This window comes from Neofelis nebulosa, chromosome 15 (assembly GCF_028018385.1).
Source record: "Neofelis nebulosa isolate mNeoNeb1 chromosome 15, mNeoNeb1.pri, whole genome shotgun sequence".
NCBI lineage: Eukaryota > Metazoa > Chordata > Mammalia > Carnivora > Felidae > Neofelis > Neofelis nebulosa.
The window spans coordinates 2076960-2092605 of record NC_080796.1 but is presented as its reverse complement, the minus strand read 5'-3'; the positions used below and the strand labels follow the sequence as shown (position 1 = coordinate 2092605).

Genomic DNA, 15646 nt, shown 5'->3' with positions numbered 1-15646 from the left:
AAAGTGACAGCTTCCCTTCTGCGGGAGAATGCACTTGGCCCAGAGCGAGCGGGAGGCCTGTGGGGCCGCTGGGGGGGGGGGGGGCGGGGAGGGAGGGGTGGCGCCTCGCCATGCAGGGGCGTTCAGACTATGGGAGACGTGAGCTCTGACATGGGCTCCTGCCTGTGAATTACACTAATTCTGCAGATGCGAGGCGGGTGGGGACGGGCGGGGGCGGTGGAGAAGGAGCTGAGGCCCCGATTCTCCTCTGGTCCGGCTGCTGCCGGGTTTCTGTCTTACCCTTCCACGTACCGGGGACATATGTGCCAAAACCCGTTTCCTTCCCTTCGGACGACCTCGGGCAAGCCAGGGAGCAGTGTCGTGGCTCAGTTTCTTTCCAAAACGGGGACAATAGGGCATCTGGGTGGCTCAGTCTCTTAAGGGTCCGACTTCAGCTCAGGTCACAATCTCGCAGTTCATGAGTTCAAGCCCTCTGTCGGGCTCTGTGCTGACAGCTCGGAGCCCGGAGCCTGCTTCGGATTCTGGGTCTCCCTCTCTCTCTGTCCCCTCCGTTCACGCTCTCTCTCTCTCAAAAGTGAATAATAACCATTAAAATTTTTTTTCGGTACTATCTTAAAGCTCTCGGCATAAGGAGAACAATTCTGTAACTACGTGTGGTGACCCATGTGAACCAGACTTACTGTGGGGAGCAGGTGGCCCAGTAAACAAATCAAGTCATTACTTTGTATACGTGAAACTAACAATGTTACATGTGGATTACACCGGAGTGTAAACAAAAGAGTTAATATGTGCAAAGCACTCAGAACGTGTGTAAGCCGCAGGCACTGTTACCATGAGGTTCACGATCAGTGTTATTATTCCTCCAGTTCTAAGCACCGCCCCCTCCCACCATTATTACAGGTTATTACATATTTCATATGCATACGCCCATGGTGGCAATTCCGCCCTTGAGCATGAGAAGTTTCTCTCTTCCTCTGCCTGGGATGTGTGGGAGCACAGAGGCAGGGGGGTGGCGTGGGAGACCTGTCAGTGACGCAGCGAACCTCAGAGGAGGCGGGGGGCTTCCTGGCTGCGGGGCCCCTTGGCGCTCAGGCACAGGCCGTGTCAGAACACTGGGCTATGAGGCCCACATGTTTCCTGCACCTCCCCAAATCCCCTGCGCCACACAGGGGCTTCTGGGGACAGATTTGGGCACTGGCCTCCTGGCCTCCAATGGCTGAGTGAGCCGGGACACCTTCCTTCCCTGGGCAGAGCTCTGGCTGCGTGTCGGGAGGGTACGCCTGCCGCCTCCGGCTGCTGTGAATCGTGTTCAGAGCTTAGAAGGCTTCCTGGCACACAGGGGGCACTCGAGAAACGATTGTTCTCGTTACTGGCATTTTTAGGAAAGCCGTGCCCTGGAGGTGCACTGGGTGGACAGGTGATCAGGGTGGCAAACCCTTATCGTGCACCCACTACTTGCCAGCGGCCGGGCTGAACATCCTCTGCGTGTTAATCCGTTTGATCTCCGGACCAGCCCTGTGAAGTAGACCGGATTGTTACCCATCCTTCAGATGAGGAAACTGAGGCACCGAGGCGTAAGGAACTTGCTGGCTATTAGACCCGCCCCATATTTGAACCCAGCCAGTCTCAACTGTGCGCTTTGTGGCACTGGGGGCTCCCACCCCCGTGGGCGCCATACCTGAGGCTGTGGGCAGGACGAGACTCTGGGCAGCTGTGGCCTCTGTTTTAGGGCATGGAGGGCCCCCAGAATGAAGTTCCTGCCTAAAGAGCTTCGAGTCTGTCATGTGACAGCAAACACTTGCAAAACTGCTCTTCCTGGGACCCCTGGAGAGCCGGTCCTGATGGTCCTGACTGCAGGGGCCTCCTCTGTCATGGACGGGACACAGTCTTCCCAGGGCCTGTGGAGGGGAGCCGGGGTGGGGGGGTGGGGGGCTGGCAGGGACAGAGAAAGGGGCAACATGGGTCCAGGGGCTTCTGGGGAAGCTCGCTGCAGGAACCCAGAGTCCTTCCTGCCTGATGACCAAACGGAGACCCACACTAGCCTCCAGGAGAGACTTAAACGGTCTCCTAATAGGACTCTCGTTCTCCCAGAATAGGCCCCCTTTTTCGCAGACTAGGACTGGGGCAGGGCCAGGGAAGTTCAACAGACACTAAAGTTATCACTGAGCTGCCCAGACAGCAATAGCCAGAGGCCCCGGGCTGGTGCGGCATCCAGACGGGCCTCTGTGCCCTTTCCAGACGGCCCCCTCCTCGAGGCCCAAGGACCGTCTGGCTGCTGAGCTCCCAGGAGGTCCGAGGGGTGTGACCTCCCCCCTCCGCCCGGGCCCAGCTCAGGGCTGCCTATAAAGCTGGCCCGGGCCCGGTCCTCCGCACACCGGGCTGGGACCCTCGCCGAGCCTCCTCGGGGGACGCGTGCGCTCTGACCCCCGCCCCCCCATCCCCGGGCGGCACCATGAGGCCCCTGTGGCTGTGCTGGGCGCTCTGGGCGCTGCCCCTGACGGGCCCCGGGGCCGCCCTGACCGGCGAGCAGGTGCGGGCCAGCCTGCTGCGGCAGCTGGGCCTCCGCGAGGCGCCCGTCCTGGACCAGCGCGACGTGGAGGGGCTGGTCACCCCGGCCCACGTGAGGGCCCAGTACGTGGCCCTGTTGCGGCGCAGTCACGGCGCCCACTCCCGCGGGAAGAGGTTCAGCCAGAGGGTCCGAGGTGAGGTCCCCCTCCCACCGCAGCCCGGTGCTCGTTGGGAGCGGGGAGGCTGAGGCCAGCGGGCCTGTCCCGGGGTGGCCGTCGTGGGGGTGGGGAGCTCCACGGGACTGTGAGCGTGGCTGCATCTGGGGCCCTGGGCTCCGTCTGCACCAGGGGCCCCACTGGCAGAGGCGAGGCAGGAACGACACCCTCGTGGGTGCAGAAGCCCCGTGGGAGGAGGGGAGACAGAGAAAGGGGACTTGGGGCTAGTGACAGGGAGGATGGCCTTGGCCGGTCAGGCGCCTGGAGGCCTGGGGACGAGGAGGCTGGTCCTGAACGCTCTGCAGAGCTGACCGCTGGCGGCCACGTGGCCCGTGGTCAGGTGGTCCCACCGTCAGCCCGGAGCCTCAGGCGTTGGGGACACGGGGCCTGGTGCCTCTGGGGAACAGGAGCTGGCAACAGGCCCCAGGTGCCTCTTCCTCCGGTTGGGGACATTTCACTGGGCAGGAGCCCCTCAGGCAGGGAGTGGAGAGGAAGTCGGGGCTCTTGCCCTCCCTCCTGGAAAGGCCACTCTCAGCTGGTGACCACAGATATCCACGGTGGCTCTCTGCCTCCCTCTCTCCGCTGGCCCTCCCACTTTAGCTGAGCGCCTTCCCCTAAAGAAGGCTGCGTGTCGGGGCGCCTGGGGGGCTCAGTCGGTGAAGCGTCTGACTCTCGGTTTTGGCTCAGGTCGTGATCTCGGGGTTCGTGGGATCGAGTCCCACGTCAGGCTCTGCGCTGTCAGCACGGAGCCTGCTTGGGAGTCCCTCTCTCCCTCGCTCTCTGCCCCTCTCCCTCTTGGACTCGCTCTCTCTGTCTCTCTATGAAAATAAATAAATAAACTTTAAAAAAAAAAAAAAGGCGGCTGTGCAGGTGAGGCCCCGCCCCCACCTCTCCCTGCCTTCCTGGGGGATTCTGCTCACTGGCTCTGGGCCCCGCGCCCTCCCAGCGGGCCTGACCTGCCTGCTGACCCTGCTCCCGTCCCCAGAGGTGGCGGGCAGGTTGCTGGCGGCCGAGGCCTCCACGCACGTGCTGGTGTTCGGCATGGAGGGGCGCCTGCCGCCCAACAGCGAGCTGGTGCAGGCCGTGCTGCGCCTCTTCCAGGAGCCGGTCCCCAAAGCGGCGCTGCGCAGGCTCGAGCGGCTGTCCCCGCACGGCGCCCGCGCCCGCGTCACCGTCGAGTGGCTGCGCATCCACGAGGACAGCTCGAACCGCACCTACCTGGTGGACTCCAGGTGGGGAGGCCGTGGCCGGGCTGCCAGTGGGGAGGGGAGGGGAAGGGGGCGCAGGTGGGCCCAGCAAGGCAGGGTGGGTGGGGGTTGGCGGGGAGTGGGGGGGGGAGGGGGACTGTTGGAGTGGGGACGGGGTGGGTGGGCCCCGTGGGGGGGAAGGGGGAGGTGGAGGGGGCTGGAGGGGGAGAAGGGGAGGGTGGCATGTGGCCTAGTGTGGGGGAGGGGGGGAGAGAAGAGGGGGAGGGGAGGGGGAGGGGGCAGGTGGGCCCAGTGTGTGGGGGGGGGCAGGCTCCCCCCAGGGGGTGTCCCCAGCCCCAGCTCAGGCCCCCGTCTCCACGGGTGTCGCAGGCTGGTGTCCCTCCAGGGGAGTGGTTGGAAGGCCTTCGACGTGACCGAGGCCGTGAACTTCTGGCGCCAGCTGGGCCGGTCTGGGCAGCCGCTGCTGCTGCAGGTGTCCGTGCAGAGGGCGCACCTGGGCCCGCGGGCCTCGGGCGCCCACACGCTGCTCCGCTTCGCGTCCCAGGGCCAGGAGGGCACGGGGCAGGGCGAGCCCCAGCTGGAGCTGCACACCCTGGGCCTCGGGGCCTACGGGTAGGCGCCTGGGCCCTCGGGGGCCCCCACGAACGGGCGGGTTGGCGTGCGGTCTCCCAGGGGCGCCGTGGGAATCAACGGACGCGGGGTTCCCCCCCCCCCCCCCCCCGTCCCGGGACTAAGGCCACGTACTGCGCAGGGTCTGGTTATTGGTGGTTCCCCGTCCGCGGCGCAAACCCCAGCCTGTGCAACGTGACGAGAGCTGGCGGTAAATCTCCCTCCCGGGTGCCCTCCCAGGCCCGTGACCTCAGCTGACCTGCGCCCCTCCCGTCCCCGCAGAGCTCAGGGCGACTGCGACCCTGAGGCGACGGAGGGCGCCCGCTGCTGCCGCCAGGAGACCTACGTTGACCTGCGGGGCATGCGGTGGGCCGAGAACTGGGTCCTGGAGCCCCCGGGCTTCCTGGCCTACGAGTGTGTGGGCGCGTGCCAGCAGCCCCCGGAGCCCCCGACCTTCAGGCGGCCGTTCCCGGGGCCAAGACAGTGCGTCGCCTCGGAGACGACCTCGCTGCCCCTGATCGTGGGCGTCAAGGAGGGCGGCAGGCCCAGGCCCCAGGTGGTCAGCCTGCCCAACATGAGGGTGGAGAAGTGCAGCTGCGCGTGGGACGGGGCGCCCGTGCCCAGGAGGCTGGGGCCTTAGGGCTGGCCGTGGCCACCGAGGTCTCCGATGGACCCGTGCACCGCCCGGGGCCTTGGTGCAGATCTTCCAATTTAGCACCATAGCCCTGGCCCCTGCGGTAACTTTCCTGCCTACGTGCCCCTCCCCCTGTCCTCCTGTCCCTCCGTCACCCCAAGCACTTACAGGAGTAACTAATGCAGCGGGATTGCCAAATTCCAGAAGGAATCCCAGACTGCTCTGTAGAGGATGTAGCCAAGCACGGACAGATGGTCAGCCGGGACCTTCTCTGGCAAATTCGCAACGAAGCTTGGGGACAACACACCCCAATGATGAGAATGGGAGAAACAGACTGATTTACTCTATGGCAGGAGGGATTAAAACACAACCAAAAACTTCCCGTTTCCCCTACAACCGTTTCCCCAACACGTTGACCCATTCTGGACTTTTGTAAACGCCCTTGGGTCCCCCGCTCCCTGGGAGATGGCTGGGAGGGAGGACGAGGGGCGTCCGGCTGGGGGCAGTGGGCAGGGACCCAGGACACCTGGTTTCTGGAGCCAGCAGGGCCACACCTGTGACCTCAGGCAGATGGGGCAGCCTTTGGGCCACCGGGTTCCTCTGAAAAAGGAGGAGGTGGGAATGAGCTGTAAGAGTCATTACCCTCTGGGGCAGGGAGCCCTGCCCTCACCCGCACCTCCCCAGACCCGGCTTTGCCTGTGCAAAGTTAGCTTCTTTCCCCACCCCCGTTTTAGAGATTTTACCACCAGAACCCACGCGTGTTTCCTTTTTTAAAACAAATGTAGCAAAAACAATGGAGTGTCCACCCAAAGAAAATAAAGTGATGTTTCACTGGGTCTCTGCGGTTCGTTGTTTCTAGCACTCTTTACACAAGACGAACGGGGGCGGTAACAGGGAACCAGGTCACGTGATGACATGAAGAGAGGGGGTGACAGACCCCCAACCTCTGGGGTGCCGAAGACAGAAATCGCCAAGTTTGGACTACATTTTGTTTGTGTGTCCTCCCCGGAGTCTCATTCCAAAACTAGTAAACTAGATCGCTCACATGTGCCTCCGCTTTAGAAAGCACGTCTGGGGGGCTCAGTCGGTTAAGCGTCCGACTTCAGCTCAGAGCACGATCTCGTGGTTCGTGGGTTCGAGCCCCGCGTCGGGCTCGCTGCTGTCAGAGCAGAGCCTGCTTGGGATCCTCCGTTCCCCTCGGTCTCTGCCCCTCCCCACTTGTGCTCTCTCTCTCAAAAATAAATAAACATAAAAAAAAGAAAGAATTTAACTCTTATGGGGACACGGCACGGGGTGACAGTGGTGGGGCAGGCAAGCTAACACGTCCTGAGCGCTCCCCATAAACCAGGCCACCTTGTATACGTGACAGCACTTAATTCCTGCAACGGATTCCTTGAGGTAGGTATTATTAGTCCCATTTTTCAGGTGAAGAAATCAAGACCGAGGCGATGCAGATCTGTGGAGAATGCGTTATAAAGCTCCTTCCCGCTGCAAGCCCCAGGAAGCGTGCCGGGCTGACGACCCGGGCATTAGTCACCGGGTCATTTGGAAGCTGCCACATCGGGCAGTCCCCCTGCATTCACCTTTCCCAGTCAGCTGGAGTCCCTTCTGCATGGCTGTTGAAGATCTGGGACTCAGTTTACCCGCAGAGCTAACGAAGAACAACTGGACGGTGGAGGGGAAGGTGGCGTTAGTCTCTGGACAGCCAGGGTCTGAGGACGTGGCAGGCATACCGTTGGAGGTGGGGAGGGAGGCCGTGGCTCTGACCCAGAGATGGCTAGGTCACCTCCAGAAGACAGCCTTCCGCGTGGGATGCTGTGGGCACCAGGCACAGCTGTTTTCTCTACAGGAAGGATATCATACCCTTCTAAAGAATCCTACCAGCTACTCCGTGACCTCTCCGTGGCTCTAAATGACCTGTGGACCCCCAGCCAGTCACACTCCATCAGGGGCAGGGACGAGTCTGTTCGCATCATCCGATGTGAGCTAAAAAACAAATCCAGGAGATTGACTCTGTTTCAAAATGTAAGGACGTGTTCATCAGCGCAGGGAGACAGTGCGGGAGACAGAATATTCTCCCCGAGTACATCCAACCCCCCCAGTCCTTGGAGCCCGTTAGGTTACATGTCAAATGGGATTTTGAAGATGGGATTAAGGTTACAGACCTCACAATGAGGAGGTGATCTTGGATGACCCAAGTATATCTGATCTTATCACATGAGTCCTTCAAAGCAGAGAACTTTCTCTGGCTGGAGGCACAGAGATGAGGCTACTTGGGAAGGTCAATGAGAGGACGTGACTGCCAGTTGACCTGTGAGCTGGACCCGGGCAATGGAGGCGCCTCACCTCCTCTCCTGTCCTTGCAATGTGGCCCCGGGACCCCTCTCCGGGAAGCTGCCCCAAGGACGGCCTTGAGACAGAGATGTGGCGCCGGGACCATCTGGAGGGTATGGGTGACCGAACCCCGTTGCGGCCGCTCTGTGACCTGTTAGGACGTGGCGGGCAGGTGCGGGGGTCCAGCGTCCTGCAGCCCCAAGACAGGCCTCATAGGTCAGTTCCCTGTGTTCACAGCACCTGCCCCCTGCCCCCTGCCCACCTGGAGCGGCCTCTTTCCTCTGTCCCTCCCTGTCCTCCGTGTTGGGGGGCCGGACTCAGATCACAGCCGGGAGCTGCCAGCAGGGTGGGAACCAATAGAGGCAGAAGAGGAAGTCCCAAAGACTTGAAGTGGGGAGCCTGGGTGGCATCCGATTCCTAACTTTGGCTCGGGTCACGATCCCATGTCAAGCCCTGCATCGGGGTCTGCGCAGACAGCATGGAGCCTGCCTGGGACTCTCTCTCTCTCTCTGTGCCCCTCTCCCGCTCACACCCCCACTCTCTCTCAACATAAATAAACACTAAAAAAAAAAAAGAAATCAGACGCAGATGTAATACGTGCCCGATTTGTCAGCCAAAGAGGCGTCGAGCTATACTCCGAAGAGTCACGTGGGATCTCTTTAGGTGGTGGGATTAAAAGCAATGATCGTTTTTCCCTTTGATCACACTACATTTTTCTTTCTACAGCCAACACGAATTGCTGGATTGCTGGAAGAACTGCACGCACAGTGTGCTTTCCTGGAGAACCTCCTCAGTCAGGAAGGGTTGGGGGCAAGGGCTCTGCCACAGGGTTAGCGGGAAGCAGTTCAGAATCCTCCCTGGGTCATGTGTGGGTCACGTCCATTCCTAGAACATGGGAGCCTGCTCATGAGGCCAGGAAGGAGGGCCCCTGGGATAAGCACCTGGACAAGTGGGGGCACTTTGTCAGGGAAGGGGGGCGGGCGCTGTGGGGAGGGAGGAGGGGGGAGGGGCCTCAGCAGCTGAAACCCCCTGAATGGAGGAGGAGGTAGGGGTGAGGGAGGGAGGAGGGGAGGGTGGCCGTCACGGGGAGCCTTTAAAGCCACTACCATGTTACGGCGCCTGGGTGGCTCAGTCGGTTAAGCGTCCGACTTGGGCTCAGGTCATGATCTTACGGTTCGTGGGTTCGAGCCCCACGTCAGGTTCTGTGCTGACAGCTCGGAGGCTGGAGCCTGGAGCCTGCTTGGGATTCTGTGTCTCCCTCTCTCTGCCCCTCCCCTGCCCATACTCTGTCTGTCTGTCTCTCTCTCAAAAATAAATATTAAAAAACATGGGGTGCCTGGGTGGCTCAGTCGGTTGAGCGTCCGGCTTTGGCTCAGGTCATGATCTTGCAGCTTGTGAGTTCGAGCCCCGCGTCAGGCTCTGTGCTGGCAGCTCAGAGCCTGGAGCCTGTTTCAGATTCTGTATCTCCCTCTCTCTCTGCCCCTCCCCTGCTCATGCTCTGTCTCTCTCTGTCTCAAAAATAAATAAACGTTAAAATAAAAAAAATTTTTTTAAATATTAAAAAACAAAAGCCACTAACCACATGTAACTAAGGAAATAACCAAAGAGTTAGGCAAAGGTTTCCTCACAGTAGTGTGAATAATTTTAAAAACCGATGTAAGTTTGTGAGGACAGGGACTTGGCTTTGCCAATGGCTGTTCCCCAGAACCTGGCTTGGTAGGCATCTGTGCAATGAATGGACCTCACTCTGACCTTTGGGACAGCGGTTACATCTGTGTGGCGCGTCCACATAATGGAATGCCAAGTAGTCACTAAGATCTTGTTTCAAATAACTTTTCAGTGGCATTGGGAAATGCTTACTACGTATCTAGTATAGAAATTTCAAGACTGTTACGTTTATCATTTATTTCCAAAGATGGAAAAGTCTATACGCCTGTAAAATAAAACGTTAAGGAAATACACCAACAATGTTTCCAAAAAACTATCCCTAGGAAGTGTGATTGTAGGTGATTTTGACCCTTTTTAACTTTTACTGTTTTTGTATTTCCCGTATTTTCCTCAATATGCATGTATTCCTTTCTTTTTTGAGAGAGAGAGAGAGAGAGAGAGAGAGAGCGCGCGCGCCGGAGCAGGGGAGGGGCAGAAGGAGAAAGAGAAATCTTGAGGTTTCAGGCCCAGCGAGGAGCTCCATCTCAAGAGGTGGTGAGATCATGACCAGAGCGGAAATCAAGAGTCTGATTGACCTGAACCCCCCAGGCACCCCTGCCTGTATTCCTTTTCTAATCAGAAAAAGTTATGGGGCACCTGGGGGCACTCAGTCTGGTTAAACATCCGACATCACTCAGGTCATGATCTCACCGTTCTGGGTTCAAGCCCCAAGTTGGGCTCTGTGCTGACAGCTCAGAGCCTGAAGCCTGCTTCAGATTCTGTGTCTCCCTCTCCCTCTGCCCCTCCCCTGCCCAGGCTCTGTCCCTCTCAACCTCAAAAATAAGTAAACATTAAAAAAAATAAAAACAAATAAAAACTTTTAATATAAAAATAGTGAACATTTGGCCTGCACCTTTAAGGGTGCAAGAACTGAGAGGGTGGGGCCTGCTCAGGGGGAGCAGGTAGAGGAAGCTCCCAGCCCAGGGAGGGGTGCAGGGAGGGGGCAGGGGCGGGGCTGCGGAACCGCCGGCAGACCGGGGCTGGGGAGGCCACGGTCTCTCCCGCTCCTGCGAACCCTTCAGGGATGCTGCGTTCTTCCTCCGTATTTTTTGTCACCCGGTCCCCGAGGCCCCTTACTTACACCTTTACTGCGGATGGAAGTGGAAACCGCCGGTGTGTGGGGCGTATACACCGAGTGGTGGGGTGGCAGAGGCATAGACCTCCCTGTACTTGGCGGGGCCCTACCTGTACCCAGGGCGCAGGGGGCGAGAGTACCCGGCCCTGGGGGTCCCAGACAGACCAGATTCGGCTGCTGGCCACGCACAAAATCAAAGGCAGAGAGAGACGGATGGTGGGGAAACAGGAAAGGAATTTATTTCGGTGAGACCACCACCCGGAGACTGCAGACTAGGGTCTCAAAGACCGTCTCCAAAGTGCTCAAAGCATGTCCAGGTTCATATAAAGAAAGTGTGGGACACAGGTCGTGGGTCCGAGCAGGTGGGCAGTGAAGGTCAGGTCACCACGGTCTTGGGGTCGGACACCAGGCTCAGGGCGGTCCCTGCGCTCCAGGGGGAAGTCTCGGTTCCCACGGGGGACGCTCTGCCCGCAGGTGGGTGCCTGGGTGATCAACCGGGAAGGGCGAATTAGGAAGCACAGACGGCGGTCGACCGGCAGGGGGCTGGCCGCCTCCCTACTTCAGGAGTCCATCCTCCCAAGCACCGGAAAGGAGCCTATCCACCACGCCTCGGGACCAGTTCCTGGGAGCCCTGCAGGTTCCAGCCGAGGACCGGCTGCTCGGCCACCACGCCCGCGGGCCGGGAGCGAGCGGGCAGCTGGAGCTTCCAGCGGCAGCCCCGCTCAGCCGGGTGCGCGCCGCCGCTAGCCGGCCCGATCCCCGCCCCATTCATCCCTGCAACCCGGTGACGCCTCCCGCCCACAGTCGGCGGCGCCGGTCCGCCCCAGGCACAACTCTGGCCACACTTCCGCCTGACCCGCGCCCGGAACCCCCGGACGCCTGGAGGAGCCCCCAGACGAACACGCCAGCTGGGGACGCGACTTCCGGCCTCCGCTCCGGAGGTTCCGACCGCCCAATCCCGGACGCAAGGGGCGGGCACACGGCCCGAGCTCCCAGCCGCGGACTGGTCCGTCCGAGGTTCTGGCCGCGGACTGGTCCGTCGAGCTTCTGGCCGCGGATTGGCCGCCCTCGCGGCGCCGTCTGCCGCGGAGGCAGTGGGGAGGGGTCCCGAAGCCGCCGGAAGCCCCGCGGGTCTGGCTTCCGGGGCGCGCGCGGGCCTCTGGGGCTCTGTCGGCCCAGCGTCGTGCAGCTCCCGGGTGGCGCCGAGCCCCTTCCCGCGGTCATGAGCGTGGGCTTCATCGGCGCGGGCCAGCTGGCCTGTGCGCTGGCGCGGGGCTTCACGGCCGCAGGTGAGCGCGCGGGGGCGGACGGGCCGCAGCCCAGTCCGGGACTCCCGGGGGCGCCGGCTGACGGGTCCCGTTCTCCGCAGGCATCCTGTCGGCCCACAGGATCATAGCCAGCTCCCCGGAAATGGACCTGCCCACCGTGTCCTCGCTCCGGGTAGGCGGGGCCGGGGAGGCCGGGGCCGAGGGGCGGGCGAGGGGGCGGACGGCGCGGGGTGGGCCCGACACTGATGGAGGCCGAGGTGTGCTAAGCGCCCGGCACACTGATGCGCGGCGAACAAACTGCCTAATTCACCTGCTGGCAGTGCGACGCTAAGGTGCTCAACCACGCTGAGCCTCAGTTTCCTCTTTTGCAAAGCGGAGCCCACGGTAGCCCCTTTTCGGAGTTATTCTGAGGCACGAGTGATCGCTGGGAAAGCTGGCTGAGTTAGTTCTTCACCCTAAATCTGGGCAGCTCCCAGAACTGGAGGGCCCCGGTTTTCAGTTCGGAGTCCAAAGCGGAGGGGTGACCTCCGGGTCGCCCCTGGACCACGCGGAGACCGCGCGGCCTGGCGAACAGGTGTCCATTCATGGTCCAAGGCTGGACCCAACTCCTCTGTCTCCCACTGGCGCTCCCGGTTCACCTTTCCCTTTGCCTGCGCCTCTTTCCATGCGAACCCCTGGATGGGAGACAGCTGTTTCCTGGCTGCCTCGGAGAAGCTGGTCCGTATCTGGTATTTAGCTCGCCCGCCTAGTAGTGGAACCGGGGACTTCGGGCCCCTGGGGGGAGGGGCAGACTCCCCAAGGGACAGGAATTCCAGGCTGCAGGGGCAGAGTGGGTTTGGCAGGGGCTCGCTTGCTCCCGGAGAGGACCTGGGCCCAGCGAGGCCGCCCCGCGCCCTGAGCCTGGACCATCTCCTCCTGCAGAAGATGGGCGTGAACCTGACCCGGAGCAACAAGGAGACGGTGAGGCACAGTGACGTCCTGTTCCTGGCCGTGAAGCCGCACATCATCCCCTTCATCCTGGACGAGATCGGGGCGGACGTGCAGGCCAGGCACATCGTGGTCTCCTGTGCTGCCGGTGTCACCATCAGCTCTGTGGAGAAGGTGCCCCCTCTCTTCCCCGGGGTGCTCCTGTGGGAGGGGGCGGGGTGCCGGTGGAAGCTGCGCCGCAGAGACTCACTTGGGCATCTTCCGCGTCCCAGAAGCTGATGGCGTTCCAGCCGGCCCCCAAGGTGATTCGCTGCATGACCAACACGCCCGTGGTGGTGCGGGAGGGCGCCACGGTGTACGCCACGGGCACCCACGCCCTGGTGGAGGACGGGCAGCTTCTGGAACAGCTCATGAGCAGCGTGGGCTTCTGCACCGAGGTGGAGGAGGACCTGATCGACGCTGTCACCGGGCTCAGCGGCAGCGGGCCTGCCTACGTGAGGCCCTCTGGGGACGGAGGGTGGCAGGCGGGCTGTAGGCAGACTGGGGCTGGGGGCGTGGCCAGCTAGCGGAGGAGGTCAGCCTCTGCGGCCAGTTCTGGTCGCCAGTTCCGGTCACCCGGAGAGTGGGCCCTAGGGAATGCCCCGAGTGCCTGCTGCCCTGGGGCTCAGCGAGTGTCCCCGCAGGCATTCATGGCCCTGGACGTGCTGGCTGATGGCGGGGTGAAGATGGGCCTGCCCCGGCGCCTGGCCGTCCGACTGGGGGCCCAGGCCCTGCTGGTTGGTATCTACACGCTGCACGTTCTGGACCGGGGTGTGGGATGGGGGTTCCGTGGGTCCCTGAACTGGGGGTGGGGCACGGTGGGGAAGCCGGGGTAAGGCTGGGGAAGGGCGGGGCTGGTGTGGGGAAGGGTGGAAGTTCCGAAGGCCCACCAGCCGCTCCCGCCCCCCCTCCTTCCCTCCCGCCCCAGGGCGCTGCCAAGATGCTGCTGGCGTCAGAGCAGCACCCTGGCCAGCTCAAGGACAACGTGTGCTCGCCCGGGGTGCCACCATCCACGCCCTGCACTTCCTAGAGAGCGGGGGCTTCCGCTCCCTGCTCATCAACGCCGTGGAGGCCTCCTATATCCGAACACGGTGGGTTAATCTCCCCGTGGCCCGTGGGCCAGCCCCGTCGGGCAGATCCTGCCGTCCCTGGTCCATTAGCGGCGTCAGAGTCTGTGCTCCGGTCAGAGCCACGGTTCATTAGACTTGATTCAGCTGAGAGTTTGCAGGCCTTACTTCGCTAATGCCCACCGTGGCCGTGGTGGCGGGGTGGCTGTGATCTATCAGGGTGAGGAAGGTGGGGCTCAGAGACGACGTCCCCAAGCTCAGGCGGCCAGTACGTGGTGGAGGCAGGGCCGGGGAAGCGTTGACTCCAAACCCGGGGCTTTTCCATGCCGACTCCTCCTGTGACCGCAGGCACCGTGGGGAGCTGCACACCTGGTGGTGACTCACACGTAGCTAAAGAGCACTTCTGAGAAGCTTCCGGGCGTGTTTGATCTGGGGGCTTGTGGTTTGGGGCGGGCTCGGGTTCTTGGGGGCCCGGGGTCGTGCGCACCGGGTGGCCTCGTGAAGCTCGGGCTCCCGTAACCCCCGCGGGGTTCTGTCCGTAGGGAGTTGCAGTCCATGGCCGACCAGGAGAAGATCTCCCCGGCCGCACTCAAGAAGACCCTCCTGGACAGAGTGAAGCTGGAGTCCCCCACGGTGTCCACGCTGACCCATTCCAACTCCGGGAAGCTCCTGACGAGAAACCCGGCCCCTGGAGGCAAGAAGGAGTGAGGCCACCAGGCCTCCGATCCCCGAGGGGCTGTGCAGGACCGGGTTCGGCTCCCTAGTGTGCAGGGCCTTGTGACGAATCCTCCTCAGACGTTTTCAGGCCGGGCCACGCTGGTTTCCCATCCCGTCTGTGGGACGCTGCTCCGGGGGTTGATGCCGGCGGTGGGTGGGGGCGGTCCCGAGTCCCACTCGGCAAGAAGGTCTGCAGACCTGCAGCCGACGGCTCCTTCGGTCACGTCCTCCAGCCGGAGCCTGAGGCAGGGTTGGCCTGCTGCCGGGTTGAGGACACAGAGGTACAAACGTGAGCGGGGCTGTTCGCTTTGAGTTACAGACGGGAAAGGTACGAGCAACTTAAAATTGTTCCAATTAGAAAAGTGCGCAGATATTTAACTCGCCTGCCCTAGGTGTCCCATGGAACAAAGTGTTCTCTGGTTTGCTGTTTAGTTGCTTGAATAAAGTTTTATTTTGTATTTCCCTGCTTTTTTTTTTTTTTTTTTACACGAGCTCTACCCTCCACGTGGGGCTTGAACTCTCGACCCCAAAGTCAGTAGTTGTGCACGTCCTAGCAGCCGGGCCAGCCAGGCGCCCCTCTTCTCTTGTTTTTTTATGCTTAATATTAATTTCTTCTAGGGAACTCCAGGACCTTACTGGGTGCCCCCACCCTTCTGTGGGGAGCACTGTCTAAAGACAAGAAATTGTGGGCTAGACCCTGAGAGCTGGAAAGATACTCTGCTCCGTCCCGGCCCCTGGGAGCAGGTCAGGAGATTGTTCTAGAATGGACCAGAGCTCATGGCAGAGAAGAGCCTAGTGGCTGGGGTGCAGGAAGGGAGGGCAGGAGCCCAGACACAAAGGTGGAAGCTGCCAGCTCTGTCGGGCCTCTTACCTGCTGAACGCTGGGTCCAGACAAGCGCTCTCTGTGGGGGGAATGATTTTTCTCTCACCTTACACAAGATGCCGAGGCCCAGGGGCAGCTCTCATGGAGCCGCTGGTCGCTGGTGGGGCCGAGGCTGGGTGTGCCGTCCACACAGCCGGACTGAACTGCGGTTTCCCCATGCAGGCCAGTGTCCCTCGCGCGTGTCCCCAGGGGCTGGCCGCCTGTGGCATTGGCATCAGCGTCGCTGGGTTCAAGTCTTGGTTTTTGCCAATCCCCCCCCCCCGCCACTGCCAATTTGCTGGTAGTTTATTTTTACTTTAATTCCATCTAGTTGACCTACAGTCGTATTCGTTTCAAGTGTACGACGTAGGGATTTGGCACGTCCATCCGTCGCCGGGTGCCCATCGCGACAAGTGCACTAGTCCTCCCACTTTCAGCTGGGCAACCGGGAGATGTTAGCGAGTCCGGTGTGCAGG

At 61.5% G+C, this 15646-nt stretch overlaps 1 protein-coding gene and 1 pseudogene across 1 annotated transcript; both read left to right on the top strand.

The window, feature by feature from the left end:
• Positions 1-1966: 1966 nt before the first annotated feature.
• LOC131495938 (left-right determination factor 1-like) lies at positions 1967-5901 on the top strand. The gene is made up of 4 exons (XM_058701111.1): positions 1967-2702; positions 3709-3955; positions 4301-4543; positions 4823-5901. The coding sequence occupies exons 1-4, from the start codon at positions 2453-2455 to the stop codon at positions 5178-5180; spliced, it is 1098 nt and encodes a 365-aa protein (XP_058557094.1). The 5' UTR covers positions 1967-2452; the 3' UTR covers positions 5181-5901.
• Positions 5902-11433: 5532 nt separating this feature from the next.
• On the top strand, positions 11434-14766 carry LOC131495933 (pyrroline-5-carboxylate reductase 2-like; annotated as a pseudogene).
• The last annotated feature ends 880 nt before the right edge of the window (positions 14767-15646 follow it).

Excerpts from the sequence above, each read along its gene's own strand:
- LOC131495938 (XM_058701111.1), top strand. The coding sequence starts at position 2,453 with ATGAGGCCCCTGTGGCTGTGCTGGGCGCTCTGGGCGCTGCCCCTGACG. Across the intron at positions 3,956-4,300 it reads ACCTACCTGGTGGACTCCAG|GCTGGTGTCCCTCCAGGGGA; the intron begins GTGGGGAGGCCG and ends CGGGTGTCGCAG. Across the intron at positions 4,544-4,822 it reads CTGGGCCTCGGGGCCTACGG|AGCTCAGGGCGACTGCGACC; the intron begins GTAGGCGCCTGG and ends CCGTCCCCGCAG.